General features: G+C 36.7%; 1 protein-coding gene across 1 annotated transcript in view; it reads right to left on the reverse strand.

The window, feature by feature from the left end:
- The window catches only part of GUCY1A2 (guanylate cyclase 1 soluble subunit alpha 2), a 288,640-nt gene that overhangs the window by 102,020 nt on the left and 168,192 nt on the right, over positions 1-18,428 (reverse strand). The window contains exon 6 of the mRNA XM_030887687.2: positions 8,386-8,529. Coding sequence (XP_030743547.1) covers positions 8,386-8,529 — 144 coding nt within the window. The remainder of the gene's footprint in view (positions 1-8,385; positions 8,530-18,428) is intronic.

Here is an 18,428-nt window from a genome sequence, read left to right on the forward strand (position 1 = left end):
ATGGATGGATGGATGGATGGATTGATAAGAACTGTAAGAGCCTCCAATAAAATAATTTTTAAAAAATAAAAAGAAGAAATATTAGCAATTAAAAGTGCCTTCAGAAGCATATATAGATGTATGCTATTTCAAGGAAATAATAGCTTCATATTTCCATATTTTTGTTAATAAATGTTTCTCTGATTTTGGAGCAATACTTTTTTACTTACTGCTCTTTCTATATAAACATGTGTGCACCTTGTTTCATCCTTTAAAATGTCCTCTATCCAATGCCATAGACTTTATGACTAAATATTTGAAGTCAAAATATTATTAGCAAGTGAAAATTCTTATGGAATCAAACTTTTATAAAATCAAAGGGACTTCAAAAGGCTTGTAAGGAAAATATAATTGAAAGATAATGAAATGTTTCTACCAACCTTTTGAAGACCCCTATTTATACACTACGTATAATGTCCATTTCAAATGATAGCATATTTTATAACTTGAACAACTCTCTTTAGACAGTTCATTTAGGCAATAAAAATATTTTGACCCAAGATACAAAAGATGATGAATCTGGAAAGTTGGCACTGAATTTGCAGTTACATTTCCCCGATGTGCAACTTTAGCTGAGAAGTTGAGAAACTGAGTAGCACTTTTGACAGTTTGCAGGACTAAGGGGAAAATTCCAGATGTCAGCATTATCAAAGGTGAGGCTTTAGTAAATCCTCAAGTTTTTGAAATGGGACTCTGGTGAGGAACCACAGGTTCAAGGATGGACAAGTTGAGTGTCCTTCACAGAGACTGAAGTCCAGCTTCAAATCAACCGATCCTTGATTGCTAGAAAGTTTATCTTCCTTCAAGAATCACTCATGAGATTATTCTAGAGGACAATAATATCATCCTAAGCCTCACGTCTCAAAGTATTTCTGTAATGTCTAGCACTCAAGTAAAAAGCATATGTAAAATTAGACTTACAGCAGATAAGTAACGTCTAAATATTAAGTAAAAGAAACGATATGATAGAGCCACAGGAACTCCAGGGAAAGAAATAAAAACCATGAAAAAATTTTCAGAGAAGTGGAAATTTTAAAGAAGACTATAAATAGCTACAATCAACACTGGGTGTGAGTGGTTGAGTTGACAAGTGACTGCTAGACCCAATTGAAGGGAATGGTAGTGAGATAGAAAAAAGATCTAAGGACAGATCTAAGGGCTTCAAAAAGGTTGTGGAAAAAATTTAATTATCTTTTCATTCTATTTCCCACAAACATTTTGAAGCCCCTGGCATACAGACTGAAGCTTAGAGAATTAAAAGGAAGTAAAACCCAGAAAATAATCCGTTATAACCTGACCCATGGGTAAACTCTCAGCAAGGGGAAAAATGAAACTTAATTTTAAACATTATTTTTGAAAACAAACATTTTAGTAACAAATTCAAAATAAATAATAAGCAAATCTATTAGAAAATATATTTAGTTGTTATACATTTGGACAATATTGCTAGAATCTCTGTATATTATCACCACCTAAACTAATGACTTAGTAAAACATGGTGTGTTACCTAGGAGATTAAAAGCAACGTCAAGGGTTATCCAGTGTCTACTGAACAGGCATGAGAAATAAGGAAACGTGTTCACTCTTAGAGTTCATGGACTGCCTATGTCTTTCTGACAGCTGACGTTTTTCTCCTTAGAGAGCTAGATTACTGGATTTGACTGCTTCAAGTACACACACACACACACACACACACACACACACACCAGGATAAAATAAAGATACTAATCGGATGTTTATAAGTGATTTATCAAAAAGCAACAGAAAATTAATCGCTATCAAATAAGTAGATTCTCAAGGTTAGTGAATTATTGCAATATCTGAAAAAAATACAATCCCTCCAATATTTAAAGAACATAAAATTTCCTTCATAAATAACAATAAGTGTTTAAATATTAATTGGAAAATATCTGCTTCATAATTTCAAAAAAAATCCTATGAACTTATTAAAAGAAGTTGAAATTTAAGGCCCTACAATTTAATGTATTAGCATACATGTAAATTCATTAATATCTCTCTTTGGGATTAGGTAGTTAGACAAAACTCCTAGCATTTCCCTGATTTGCAATTGAGATTTTTATTACATTAATATTAATTTTACATTAATATTATAAATTGCTTTGTAACTCAATTTAACCTTACTCCATAATTGCCTCATTATATAACATGCACTGTTCTCTGAACTAATGAAGGGAATTCGAAATTTGTATGTCTATGTGATGAAATTCCATGAAAATGCCTTTTTGAAACAAGTTACGAACTAAAACAGGCATTTGGATTCATTAAATCTTCCTCAAATGCTTTAAATTGTGAAAATGCTATTGTCTTTAATCATAGTCTTAAGTTAACTCAGTTTCTCTAAACCATCAGCACTTTTCTTTTTTAATAAGATGGAAAGAATAATGAATGTTTGGCGATTTAATCGGAGTGGTTGAATTTAGCCTTTCAAATTAAAAACTTTATCCGAAATAGTTTTGTACAGTTGAGTTCACGAGACTCAAAAGTAAACACAAACAAAAAGCCTCACTGCGGTGAGTCAGCTCTGACTCACAGCGACTCTGGACAGCGCAGCCCTGCCCTCGGAGGTCACTGGAATAAATACTCCCTGGTCAGGAGCCACTATGTCACCAGGGCTCCTCAAGAGCATAAAGTATATTCTTTTAAGGGAAATCTCAATATGGCTGCCTCAAAAGGGAGAAAATAATCTGATTTTACCTTTCTCTAATGGTCTATTGTTGAACATATAAAAAAACAGATTCTTAGCAGAAGGAAACACACAAATAGATATAATGTTGGCATGTCTATATTTTCAGTCCGTAATATATACACATTATATTGATCAAGTGGGAAAAATAAGCAAATTCAAAATACTGTTTTTAAAAGACATCACATTAAAGTTATTTTGGACTGATTTTTCAGAATGTAGTATATATATAAACCATAATTACACATGCTCTGTAGAATAAGCCTACAACTAGGTTCCATATTTCAGTAGAGCATTTAGAGAACAATAATTTTCCTGAGCATTTAGAGACTGAATACAATTGTTACACTCTCTGGTCTTTTATTTATCTATCTTTCTGTCTGTTATTATCTGCTTCATGTATCTATTTATGCTACTATCTGTTTACCTATGTACAACTATATATGTATCATTTTTTAATAATGCATTTTACTTATTTTCTTCCATCCTCCTGCCCTTTCCTCCATTTCTCTGCCTCCACTCTCCACCACCTCGGCTTCTCCATGATTATCATGGTCTGCTGCTTTTGCTGCAAAAAGCATTTTTCTTAGTTTATTATGGCAATGTCATAGAGTATTTGACTTTATGGGATTGTGTTAGGCTGCGTGATCTAGAGAAACAAATCCTGTGACACTTATATATATATATATGTATAAGAAAAAACTTTATGTCAAGAAGGCACCCCAGCCAGTTCAACTCAAGTCCATATATCTGAGGCTAGTCCGTAAGTGTCTCTTCAGACCCACATAGCTGGGGCCTGGTGACGCAGAAAGGTGAACCAGAAAGCAGGAAGATCACAGGCCTGGGTGCAAACTCACAGGAATCTAAGGTTGGTGGCAACATAGCAGGGCACAGCGCTCCCAACAATGGGGAGGGGGGAGGGACATGGGGCTGCTCCTGGAGGCAGACAGAGTCCCAGTGAAGTCCCATCAAGGAGAAAGGCAAAATGGCAGAAAGAGAGGCAGTTTCCTAGAACCCCTCACTCTTACAAAAAGGCCACACCCCAAGGAGAAGTCATCCACTCATCACTTTATTGACAAGTCTGACTCCACCTTTGGACTGGACTGTCTCGTTGACATAAAATCATCACACTACCCCAAAGATTCCCCATCACTGCTCAGCATAATATCTTCCAAATTCATACGAGCCATGAATCGTCTGACATTTTTATCATTATTCTACAGGGATTTTCATTGTATTCCATTGTATGTCCTAAAGCTAAGGTATTTATCCATTCCGCCACATCACGCATTTTGGTTGTTTCCATCATTTTGCTGTTGTTAATAGTGCTGTAATGAACATGGTGAACACGTATCTGCTAACATTTTACTTCTTACTTCTTTAGGGTATATACTAAGTAGGGAGACTGCTGGGTCATAGAGTGTTTCTATTCCCATTTGTTTGAAGGACTACCAGCCATACTGCTTTCTACAGTGGCTGTAGATTTTTGGAATCCCACCAGCAATTCCAGTCTCTCCACATCTCCGACATTTGTTATTTTCTTTTTGTTTGTTTGTGTTTAACTTTGCTATCATTGCCAGTGTAAATTGGTATCTTCACTGTCATGTTCATTTGTATTTCCCTTGTGGCTAGTGATTTCGAGCATTTCTTCATATGTTTGCTGGTCCCTGGATTGCATCTTTGGTAAATTGTCTGTTTATATCTTCCTCCCATGTGAAAATTGGACTGTTGGTTTTTTCTTACTGAGGTGTTGCAATTTTCTACAGATTTTAGAAATTATCCCTTTCTCTGATATATAATGGCCAAATATAATTTCCCAGTTGTTTTACTTTTTTTAATGAAATCTTTTGATGCACATAAATGCCTTATTTTATGACATCCTAGTTCTCTATTTTGCCTTCTATTGTATGGTTATTTTTCATTATGTTTGGTAATCTGTTTATATTTTGTGTTGTGGACCTTAAATTTGTCCCTAATTTTCTACCAATAATCATTATAGTTCTAGAACTTCTATCTAGGTCTTTAATCCATTTGAGTTAATTTTTATGTGTGGTGTGAAGTCTGGAACTTGTTTAATTCTTTTGCAAATGAAGATTCAATTTTGCCAGATCCATTTGTTGAAAGTCTGTCTCTTCTCTACTTAAGGGGTCAACTTCTAATCAAAATTCAACTGTTTGTAAGTGCTTGGTTTTATTTCTGGCTTCTCTGTTCTGTTTCTTTGTTCTACAAATCTGTTGTAATAATGCCAAGTTGTTTTGACCACATTGGCTATGTAGTAGGTTTTGGAAACAGGGAATGAGAGGCTACTTACTTTGTTCTTTTTAAGTGGTATTTTGCTTATTCTGGATTTCTTTCCTTTCCTTGTAAATTTGGTGATTAGTTCTTTACATTTCATTAAAGAATGATATAGGGATCTGGATTGGAATTGTATTATGTTTATAGATTGCTTTGGGTAGTAATGACATTTTCAAAATAGTAAGTTTTCCTATCCATGAACATGGAACACTGTTCCACTTATGTTATTTTCTTTTACTTTCTTGTAATAATGTTTTGTAGTATTCTTGGCACAAGTTTTTGTGTCTCTAGTTAGATTTTTTCCTAAGTACTTACTATTTCCAGTGGCTATTGTAAATGGTATTTTTAAAATTCCTTTGAGACTTCTTAGTATACAGAAGTTCTATTGAATTTTGTATATTGATCTTGTAATCTGATAAAATTTTCAACTCGTTCCATCAATTTCTTGATCAAAATTTGGGTTTTTTCTAGATATAGAATCCTATCATCTGCAAACAAAGAGAGTTTTACTTGTCCCTTGCCAGTATGGATGCCTTTTATTTCGTTTGATGTATAATAATCTTGAATAAGACTTCCAAACTATATTAAATAAGAGTAGTGATAAAGGATGTGTTAGTTAATTCCTGTTTGCAAGGGGAATGTTTTCCGTTTTTCTCCATTGAGTGAAATGCTGCCCGATGGTTTTGCACACTTGGTTTTTTTTTTCAAGTTAAAAACTACCGTGGAAATTATATCATCAAGAAATCATCAACATTACCAATCATTTACAAGAGATTGAATATTCAGGTTCCTATTTTCCATCATGGCAAGATGCTGCAAAGGTGTGTAAAGTCCTAGCAATAAATTATTTTTCAACATTTGAGAGTTTGGGGTAATTGTCCTTGGTTTTAAATAAGTATGGTAATCCAAGTAACTAATTCTAGACGGCTTAAACTTTATATAATGTAAGGTAATCAATCAACCAATTACTCAATAATATATAATGAAAGGTTCTCACAGTAAATTTAGAAAGGTTCTCAAGGTACCAGCTCAAAGTCAATGAAAAATCAAATTAATATGTTGAAAAGGAACTCCAAAACCATGTAAATAATGTAAGCTAATAAGGAAGCTAAATTTATAAGGTAGTTTTATTATTTTGAAGTCTCTTTCGGTAATCTTATTAGATCTTTACGGGCATTTCCTCTTCTGATAGTTAATGTTATAACCTAGAAATGATAATATTGATGAGCACACGGTAAAATGCAATTGTCTGGTTTTGTTCTCTGGTCATTTAAGTTTGCTTTTACAATGCTGAAATGAATACAAACATCATACCACTTTCAGAAGATAATTCAACACAGAAACAGCACTAAATGATAAAACTGCCCAACTAGTAAACTTGAACATATACGAAATATTATGTATTTGCTGAAGGTGCTTATTTTGCAGTTCACAGAAAACCTGAAACAGTCTTTTTCTAGTTAGTTTATTAGGTCTTTCCTGGAAGTCGTAGCAGTGTCAAGCCATATACCTAAATAACTATTACCACCTCAGATAACTGCACTCTGCAAGGACAAATTCAATTAAAAAATATCCTACACTCCCATATTTTTACTACAAGTAAGATAATTAGAAAAGTCTTAATTTTTTTAAATCATCAAATGTAAGCATGTAAGGGCATATTAAAGAACGGTCATAAAATGAAGAGCTTTGGAGTACAGCCGCAAGATGCACTTGCTCTATCACATTTACTCCCTTCCCTTCAGCTCCTTTATTTCTCTCTGGGGTAAGCATTTCCTGAAATCTATGCTAATAATTCCTTTCCCTTCCTTTTCAAATTTTCTGTTAATGCATATACTAGCAAGCTTCAAAAGTTCTTGGGAAATTCCTAAACCATTTCCTCATGAACTTTTGGGAGTACTTTCAAATTTCTAAAAAGTTTACTGTAGCTGTTTGGGGGTGGGAGTGCTGGACAGCAATTTTGAATTTAATTAAATGAAATAAAACTATGCTATTCTCTTATTCCTTTCTTCTTTTTAGCAACATTATTTTTATGGCATGTTTGAAGAGTGAAAGGGCAGTAGTCTCAGTGAGGACTCATTTACTTTCACTGCTTTTGGGAATTTCAGTTTTGTTTTGTACCACTCCCCCATGGTAACAAGAAACATCTCTTTTGGCCCCGTCGGAATGATGAGTGGTGGTAGCTGGATTTCTGGGTAGCTGAGGTCATGGCTCATGAGGTTAGCAACCTTGTAGATTTGGTTCTTCTTTGAGATTTTTGGGGACTGTCCTATTCCTTCGTTCCTGACAAGAAGAGATCTAAAGCTTTTTTTAGCTGGACCTTTGCAAATTTTTAATATCCCAGATGTTACTCACTTCCCTTTACAGGACAAGTTAGGTTTGGGGGTTTTTTGCACTCTTTCTCATAGTGTAGAACATGAAGTTTGGGAGCTGAGTTATCCCAGTTGGCTGCGGTGTACCAGGTGGCTATGGTCCTAAGGTTTCAAAATCAGGAAATCAATCTCAGAAGGTGTTTGGTTATGTCTGAGGAGAATCCATAGTAGGGCCTTTAAGGAATATATGTACTTATCTATACATGTCTATATGTATAGATACCTATAGATAGTTCTATCTGTTCTCATATATGCATACACCTGTACCTACGCATATATGCTCATGTCCATATCCATCCTTACATGATCCTAGACTCATCGTGTATTCTTTATTGGGGTTGTTGCCTACTGTCTTCAATTTAAGGTTGCTGCCCCAAATATCATGCTTTCATTTGCAAGGATTCAAGTAACAACTCTTTGGGTTCCATCATGAGGTTCTGACAGACATACTGACATGGAATCTAATCGACTTCCCAGAGGTAGATCCTCAGGCTATAGAGAACTATCAGTTGTGCAAAGAGTCCAAAATACCAGTCGCTTGATTTCCCACCTTTTCCAAAGCTTCTTGAGCTGTGGGGCTGCCACCTTCGAGTCTGTCACATAAGAACGGTGCTGAGCCACCCCTGAGGCTGCAGCTTCCTATAGGAACCCTGGATACTACCCACAGGACGACCCAGGTCTTCCATTCTTCATCTTGGAGTGTCACTGGAAGCAAGTTTCCCCTTCCTTTGCTCCAAAATGTTAGCCCTCCCCCCCTTTACTCTATGGCAACTTTCCTTCCACATTCCTCTTCCTACTTTAGTCTGTATTCCACGGACTCTTCTGCATCTATGAGTTATCTCTTGTCATCTCTAGTCTTTCTTGAGTACTTGATCTGAATCTATATTTTACAGTAAGTAGAATGCAGGAGGAAAGGCCTGGCTCCTTCAGTTAATGGTACAGTTACCACTCAATCAAGATTTCTGAGACGGGTACCTGAATGGGCCTTCCGTCCGGCGTCAGCACCTCTTCTGAAAGCTCCATCATCTTCAAGGCCATCAGGGCAATGGGCTTCGCGTGGCAGAGACTCTTCCTGTGGAGGCCTGCGGCAACACAGTACGCATCCCCTATTGTTTCCACCTGCGGTAAGCAGACACAGCAAATGCAAGCATATGATAATGAGTCCGGTAGAAATGATTCGTTCTCCGCAATCACAAATGCTGCTGAAAAACATGTCAGCAAAACATCAATAAATTAAGCAATTAGCCCAGAGTATAATCACAGCACAGTTTTCAAACATCTACAGTCAAATTCTGACAGCCCACTGTAGGGCTGTTCACCAACCTGATCATCATAGGAGTTCATTGAAATGAGAAACAACTGGAATTTAAAATCAGTATCCCTTGGGAAAATAGAGCCATTGGTATTTTGCCGGGACAATTTCTCCACTCAACAACCTTTTACCAAGTCACCCTTTTTTCGCTTTCAAGTATTCAGGTATACCTTTTCCGGAAAACATTTTTCATCAAATTTTCAACCTTCCTAATTGCACCACACTCTTTAATATACCTGTAATTTTGTTGTCAGTTCCACTCTTACAATAGCTAACACTTATTGAATTCTTAAATAGGTATCATTAATTATCCCAAGTTCTACACAGGCATTATCGTATTTGGTCTTCACAAATACCCCACTTAGGAGGAACTAGTTTGAAAAATGAGAAACTGAGAAGTTCACATCAAATAGATTCACATTTTAGGATTATGGCCGAAGATCAAACCATAATCTTAACATTAAAAAGATAGCAGGCACCTGGTGTGTGGGGGGTTGTCTTTGCAGCGCCTAATCTAATTCCCTAAGCAGCATATATTATGACTGACCATTAAGGCAGGTAAATATTTTAAATGTGTACCATTGTTAAAACCTCCAAATTTCCAAAGCAAATTTCTATGACATAAAAAATTAGGGGAAAACTCATTTTAAATGGAAAGTTCCTTAATTAGACACTATAGATACAGGGGTTAACTCTTCAATAATCTACTAATAATAATTAGTTCTCAGCACTGAAATGTTGCATTAAATGGCCAATTCAAATGTCTTCATTTCAGTGAAGTCCTCCATGGTCCTTGGTCCTTCCTTGGGAAGAACTAATGCTTTTTTTCTACTCTTTCTGACATTACTTTCCACAAATCTCCGCTGTAGGAATCATCATCATGCAGTTGCAGTAAATGTCTGCTTATGCATCTGTTTATCTAGCTATGATGTGAACTCCCTAAGAGACTGTCTCTGGATTGGTAACACTTAGCATTGGGTCTTGAATATGTGGTTGTGGTTGTGTACCATTGAGTCAATTCAGTCTCATGGTGACCATACAGGTAAAAGGAGAGCTGCCTTAGAATTTCACAGGCTGTAATCTTTCAGTGAGTACATTATCAAGCCTTTTCTCTCAGGAAGCTGCTAGTGGTTGTGAATCATTGACCTTTGGGTTAACTGTCATGCTTACCTATTGTGCTACTAAGATTCCTATCTTAAACATATGTATTAATAAATACCCAACAAATGAAAGAATAAATCAATTATGATCATGATTATAAAAAATGAGGCAAATAATTTGCTTATTACCCAATATACATAATTTTACGAGCAGCATATACATTTGTGTGCTATGTAGGGAAAAAAACTCTCCAAATAACTGAAACAACTCTTCACATAAATATATTAAGAATTATGCAATATCCTACTAGTTAAGGTTTAATATAACTGTGTTCTAACAGTATTGTAATAAAAAGGATTGCTGCACTAAGTTCATTGAGCACCAATTTAGGGACTATTATGAGAACATTTAAGAAGCTCATGGGATAAAGATTGGCATATCGGATTCTTGGAATTATGCATAAAAAGTGAATGAAATACATACAGACCTATTGTAAAGCTCAAAATTTTCTCATCAAGCTCTGTTGTCTGACGCCAGAGAAATGGTGATAAATCATCTCTTAAGAACAAAACAGTAATACAATGGTAGACAGGAAAACATTTCATTCCAAAAACAAAAACATTCTTCTTCAACAGAATTCCCACTGGGGACAGAGCAACACTGCCCCATCCAATACCATCCTCCTAATCCTTGCTGTGCTTGACTCCACTGTTGCAGCTGCTGTGTCAGTCCCTCCCATTGAGGGTCTTCCTCTTTATGGCGGTCTCCACTTTACCAAACACGATGTCCTTCTTTAGGGATTGGTCTCTCCTAGTAACATATCCAAAGTATGGGAGATAAAGCCTCACCATCCTCACTATACTACTGCATCCTGGCTATACTACTTCCAGGATAGATTTGTTCATTCTTCTGACACTCCATGTGTATTTAATATTTTCACCAGCATTATAATTCCAATGTATTCATTCCTTTTCAGCCTTCCTTATTCACGCTTCATTTTTTATATGTATATTAGATGACTGAAAATATCATGGTGTGGGTAGGCTTGCCCTAGATCTCAAAGTGACATCCGTGCTATTTAGGATTTTAGAGAGGTCTCTTCGACAAGATTTGCCCAATGCAATGTCATTTAATTTCTTTTTCTTTTTACATGCCTTTTGATTTCTTGACTGCTGCTTCTACAGACACCGTTTGTGAACCCAAGCTAAACGAAATCCTGCACATCATCGGTTTTTCTTTCCATGTATCAGGATGTTGCTTATTGGTCCAGTGGTGAGGATTATTGTTTTCCTTATATTGAGGTGTAATACACACTGAAGTTTGCAGTCGTTCACCTTCATCACGGTCTCTTCCCATTCAGCGAGCAGGTTATATGTACATCAAAGGCTGTTAATAACGTTTCCTCCAACCCTGATTCGCCATTCTTCACAGAGTCCAGCTCCTTGAAATATTTGACATAGTCCAGCTTCACATAGTCCAGCTTCTTGCAATATTAGTTCAGCATACAGATCTAATAGATATGGTGAAAGGACAATCCTGACACACACATTTCCTGATTTAGGGTCTTAAGTGCTGCTGTGCTGCCGGGAGCTCTGCTACCAGTATTTTACACACCAGAGGATCACGGATGAGGGACACATTTCAACAGAACGTTCTGACTAAGAAGGAAGCCTTGGTTATCCAATTCTGGGGGGGGGGAATGGGCCGAGGAAACCTTGTGAACATTGTTTCATTTAATGCTGAAAGATGAGTCTCTCAGGACTAGTTGCCTCCTCAAAGAGGAGCCAACTTTACTGACATGAGTAAGATTTGGGGAACTTCATTTGTTGATGTGCTAAGATTCCATATGAGAGGAAACAGCGGCACTGACCATCAGACAGCGGACTTAATAAAATATGAATGTAGGGAAATTAAAAGTCATAAACGATGAAATGGAATTCACAAAGATCAATATTCCTGGCATCACTGTGCTGAAATGAGCTGGTATTGGTCATTGTGAATCAGAAAATTATATGGTTTATGGTGCCTGGTATAACCAATGGGAGACAAATGGCATTATATAATCAATAAAGGGTATTTCTAGTTCTACCCTGCAGTGCAACACTGTCAGTAATGTGATAATATCTACACACCTACACGGAAGACCAGTTAATATGATAATTATACAAATTTACCTCTTTATGGGCATTTGCAAAGTAATAGCATATAAAAGATGGGCCAATGAATTATCAAATATATATATATACTTACATCTGTATATATACATACAAGATATATGCATATATATAGTATGTCTGTGTATGTCTATAACATGGGGCCCTGGTGGTGTAGTGGTTAAGTGCTGCACTGTGATCCACAAGGTTAGCAGTTTGAAACCACCAGTAGCTCCACAGGAGAAAAACAGGACTTTCTACTCCAAAAAACAGTTACAGTCTTAAAACCCCACATGAGGTTGCTATAAGTCACCATTGACTCAATGGCACTGTGTGAAACATATATAATATATATAACAATATAATATATGTAATATATATACCTGTACAATACATATATATAACACACATATCTAATATGAGATCAATATATGCAAATTATAACAAATCTACTTTAAAATCCATACACATTCATGTAAGCTTTTTAACATTTCATTTATAACTATTTAAAGTAACAGTGGCTATCAGAAATAAAGTGGTTAAAAAGTTAAACAAGATATCAAAAACGATGCATATTATGATGAATCTTCACAATAATTCATAAACATCCAATATACAAAAGCCAAAGCAAAATCACTGCCATAAAGTGGATTCTGAGTCAGTAATCCTGTAGAAGAGGGAAGAAATCGCCCTGTGAGTTTCCAAAGCATTCTCTTTCTAGAAGTACAAAGCCCTTTCTCTCCCAATATACAAAAGAATCTCAAAATAGGCTCTGTCTCGCAGAATAGAGCAGATGATTCTGCAGTAGCAACATAAATTCTAAATCCCAATATCCAAAAATAACAGAAGTTTCTTTCTCTGATGTTGTATAGGTTTACGAAATGGAGAAGATCAGGGAGACTGTGCCAAGCCTCTACACCCCAAGAATACGACTGATGAAAAATCCAGTCTGGAGATGCCTGTCATGCGAGGGACGGGGGATTCTGGCAAGTGTCCACTAGTTCTTAAAGCTTTTTCCCAGGTGTGACACTCAGTCCCTCCTAAAGTTCATGTGCTGAAGCAGTCATGAGGTCATTGTTAATGTAAAGGGGAGCGTAAAATGGAATGCCTGAGAAGAATCGTAAGTATTTGTTGAACGATATTCATGAGTCCATAAAATAATAATTACTTACACATTTCAAATATCCAGATTGTTTTTAAAAATATAATATGCTTGTGTGATATTTCTACTTTCCAGTTTTTTTCAGTCTTTAATAGTATAGCTTTCTAAGAAAACCCCAGTCGTCTCTCCTTACCCTAACTCAGACCCATATAGGTTTAGAAGATTTCAATATACATGGAAATTTTAGGAGGATTCCTTCACCTTCATTATTTGATTTTGCTTCATGAGGAACAGGAAAATGAAAATATTAATATCATTTCAACTCATATCAAGTCTCATTTTTCTTGAGGTCATTTCCTGGAGTTAGCTAAAGACAAGCATGTGGACACTGCAAACAGATGGAGAAAACTGTCCAAATACGTGATTTTTCCCCCTTGAATTCCTTCATAATTGCTTTAGAGGTGTTTTTAAAAAATGATTTTAAATACAGCAGAAACAGTTTAAAATAGTGCATCGCATTTATTTTCAGCAGCTCCAACCTGTTCCTGAATGACATTACACAGATACGATGGGCAAGAAAACCCTTCGACAAATGGATGAAAAACCTCTCTGAACAGAGGACCCTAAGCACCAAAAATATTCTCTACAATTGCAGTCCTATGCATTGCTACAGAATCTTTTATCAGATGTTTAAGATTTTTGCCTATCAGTATATCTTCTTTAAGCTTTAATAATCAAATCCTGATATTACCCTCCAAATAAAACATAATGTAAACAACATTGAAGAATACTTACGCAGAACCCATGTGGCGGATATACCTGGGACTGAGTTCCTAATTGGACATTTTCTAACCTCGTTTGTAGACAGACCTTGGTGAGCCAGACCACAGGCTATAGACTACGGGGACTTTAGACTCAGCTCTTTTGAGGCACACATCCTTCCTAGCTCACACAAGAAGGACTTGATGTGGAAATACCACGAAATGAACTGAGCTTTACCTCAACCTCACCTGTAGCCCTTGGACTTAGGCTGACACTCTAGTGTGAGAAGCGGATGACTGCTATCCCAAAGGCACAGAACCGGAGGACATTGAACTTTGCTTCAAATGTCTTCCCTTGAGGGTGCCCAATGAATGTGGCCCGGAGCTACCATGTACTTATTATGTTAATACCTGCTTTGCTTTGTTATGACGGGTATTAATCAAGTAGGCATGGCTTGCTGTTGGGAATGAGTATTCTTGAAAGTTTTGTTCTATAACCAACCCCCAATGTTTGTGCAAATAGTATCCAATGACGTAAGAGTTCATCTGTTCAAGTCAACAATTCATGTATTGTGGTTCATAACTGGCCTATACTTGTATAATTTCCTTTTCTAAAGAGTGTTTTAAATTCTTACCATTGTCTAAACTAATGATCATATCAAAGTGTAGTGGTTACATGTTAGGATGCTAACTGCAAGATCAGCATATCTAAACCACCAACCAACTATACAAAGGGATGGTAATGACCTTGCTATCATGCAGCATGCATTGGAAATTGGATGACAACAGATGTAGTTAGGTTAAAATTTTAGTGCCTTATCATTTGATATCCTGTATGATCCATTTTAAACTTGTTCTAGTTTTAATATTTTCTGCTTTCTGTTTGACTGAAGTTTTTATCTCTTTATTTTGTTGTTGTTATTAGTTTTTAAAAATATTTTCTGTATATGAAATCCAGGATTGGTACACCAAAAAGTAACTGAATTAATGGTTTCTTGGCAGTATAGAAGGGGAAAGTGAGAGGAAATGAGGAGCTAATAATCACAGCACGAGAATGAAGAAAAAGTTCTAAACTGAATATGGTCATGATTGTACAATTCTTTTTGATGTGACATGTGAGTTATATAACAATAAAACTTTAAAAAATACACGTCTTAGTGCTATGCATTCATTTGGTTGATTGATTTTAGTTTAGTTTTAGGTGATCTTTTGAAATACTTTAGTTCCTAATGGAACCTTATTCCTGCCATGTTCTCCCCAAGCACACACACTTCCTTCTCCCTTTGAGGCTGATGCTCAAGAAACATCTGGACTTCGTGGGAATTTGGCCACAGGGAGGACAAAGGAGTGAGCAACTGTACGTGTTGGCCCCTCGGGCCAACGGACATGCTCTGCCCTTGGATGCCCTTCTTGGTGGTAGTTTATTTTTAAGTCATTTTTATTTCTAGGAGAATGGGAGTGTTTTCATTAACAAAGATTGAAAAAGATATACTAAGGTAGGTGAATTTCTTTTCATTTGACAGAATACCCTGAGAAAGAGATGTATCTACGACTGTGAGGGTTACAGCCTGGGAAACCCCAGGGAGGAACTTCTAATAGTTCATAGGTCAAGAGGAGTGGGACTCAACTCAGTGGTACTGGACAGTAGCATCAGTATTTTATATGCCGAAGGTTAATATTCTAGAAATAATTTTTATATACTAATGAGATGAATGTTACAATGGCAAGAGCTTTAGACAAGTCCTTGGGAAGTCACTGGCAATGTCCGTAGAGTTAAGGTGTGACAAATCGTTACAGCAATCTCGTGAGAGCTTTAACACTTTATACTTCCTGTAGAGAAGGAGCCCTGGGGGTGCAGTGGTTACATTTTGGTTTAGATCCTCATTGTCCGTAGTTCAAAACCCCCAGCTCCATCACGGGAGAAAGACCTGGCTTTCTACTCTCATAAATAGTCACAGTCTGAGAAGCCCTCAGGGGGTCGCTGTGAGTCAGCATTGACTTGATGCAGTGAGTATCATTCCAGGAACTGAAAGGTCTCAATTGGCATTATCATTGCCCTAGACTGATACTTCTGCAGCAGGAACACCTATACACAGGCATCCTCTGATGGTATACAGGGGAAAAGAGGATCTGCTACTAAAGCCCATAATTTTAATTTTTATATCATTTTTTCCTAATACGCTATTGGCATTTAATTCACATATCACACAATTCAGTAGTTCAGTCACATGAAGAAGAGTTGTACAATCATCACCACCATCAGTTTTTGAACATTTCCTTCATTCTTGTGCTCATCGTTATTAGCTCCACATCCTCGCCCCCAAGGAACCATTGCCCCACCCCCAAGGAACCATTGCCACACCCCCAAGGAACCATTAATCCAGTTACTGAATCTATAGACATAGCAATCCTGAATTTCACATACATAAAAACAATAAAAAACAAAAAAAACTAACAAAAACGAACAAGAATAACAAAGTAAAATAGATTTAAAAACTCAATTGAAAAGCAGAAAATATAAAAAACTAGAGCAAATTTAAATGGATCCTAAGGAAGCTCAAATGACAGGATGCTCAACTGTAACCTGACCACATCTCTAACAATCCACTTTCCAATGCATTCTGCATGTTAGGAAGGTTATTCACATGCGTGGTCCATGGTCACAGGGGTTTCGCAGGAGTTTGATCCACATGTATTTCACTTTGACGTTTTTGTTTTTTTTAACTGAAACAGCTTTAAAATGGGTCTAAAGGGAGATTAAATTGATATTACACTTTGACCTAATTATGTCGGCCATAATTGACTTTATAATGCTGTCTGTTAACAGGGCTATTCACACCCTTCAATGATGATTAGAGGGGTTTCCTGCAAATGGGTTTGGGGCTACCATTGTAATCCATAATCTTCTGCAAGCCATTTTAATTTTGTTGAAAAAACACAGCAGAAACATGCACTTTCAACAAATTTTATACATGCAATTCAACAAATCATCTTGATTCTATTCATCATGTGCTACCATTCTCGCTATCTCTACCCAGATTGCCTCACCACCATGCACGTGGACTCATTATCCATAAAACTTCTCATATGCATTAGTTGCTGTTATCAGTTTGATCTCATATAAATATTTTAAATTGCCCAATAATCATAAAACTCTTCTTTACTATTTTAACAAAAGTGCAGCTGAATTTAAAGATGACTTCATGAAATAATTGTTGTTCGTGAATTGAAGATTTTCTCCAAGCAATAGATTTACTGGTTCCCTAGTCTCAGTAGGTCTATTAAGTCTTATTTTTGTAAGAATTTAAAATTCTGTTCCACATTTCCTCCTTTTGATCAAGATTCAACTATTGGTTCCCTGATTAAAATCTTTACTAATGGGATCCAGGCACTCTCTAGTTCTCTGGTCTCCTGGCAAGAATTCATGGGGGTAATTAGACTGACAATATAGTTTATTCTCAGTTTCTGAGTCTCATTATGTTCCTACTTTGATTTTTACATGTGTACATACATTCACAGCTCAATTACACTCAGAGGACCAGAATCAGAGAATGGTTTGAAACTAGATTCATTTACTATTTCTAAAGGTCCTGAAAGAGTCCCGAGGTGGTGCAGAATGATATATACTCTTGGCTATTAACTCAAAGGGGAGATGTTCAAGTCCACATAGAGGTGGCTTGGAAGAAAAGCTTGGTGACATACCTTTGAAAAAGCAGTCATTAAAATCCACTTCTTCTCTATACATGGGATCATTATGAGTTCCAGTTGATTTAATAACACTTGTATTAAAGGTCTTAAAAGTCCCATGGATGTATTAATTATTTTATAAAGAAAACCTCTCAACAATAGAAGGAAAACTATTTGCACCTCACTGAGTATACAACAATTTTTAAAAATCATGTTACTGGGGGCTCGTACAACTCATCACAATCCATACATACATCCATTGTACATAAAGCACATTTGTACATTGGTTGCCATCATTTCCCAAACACCTGCTTTCTACTTGAGCCCTTGGTGTCAGCTCCTCATTTTTCCCCTTCCTCCCTGCTCCCCTTCCCTCATGAACCCTTGATGAGTTATAAATTATTATTATTTTATCATATCTTACACTGTCTGGTATCTACCTTTACCATCTTTTCTGTTGTTCATCCCCCATGGAGGAGGTTATATGTAGGGCCTTATAATCAGTTCCCCTTTCTACCCCACCTTCCCTCCACCCTCCCAGTATCGCCACTCTTACTACTGGTCCTGAATGGATCATCTGTCCTGGATTCCCTCTGTTTCTGGTTCCTATCAGTACCAGTGTACATCCTCTGGTCGAGCCCAATTTGTAACGTAGATATGGGATCATGATAGTTGGGGGGGGTGGAGGAGAAGCATTTAAGAACTAGAGGAAAGTTCTATGTTTCATTGTTGCTACACTGCACCCTGACTGGCTCATCTCCTCCCCACAACCCTTCTGTAAGGGGATGCCCAGTTGCCTACAGATGGACTTTAGGTCCGCCCTCCACATAGTCCTCATCATTCACAATGATATGATTTTTTTGTTCTTTGATGCCCAATACCTGATCCATTGACACCTCATG

The sequence above is a fragment of the Echinops telfairi genome, unplaced genomic scaffold (assembly GCF_000313985.2).
Source record: "Echinops telfairi isolate 266 unplaced genomic scaffold, ASM31398v2 ScPeMD7_7421;HRSCAF=8459, whole genome shotgun sequence".
NCBI lineage: Eukaryota > Metazoa > Chordata > Mammalia > Afrosoricida > Tenrecidae > Echinops > Echinops telfairi.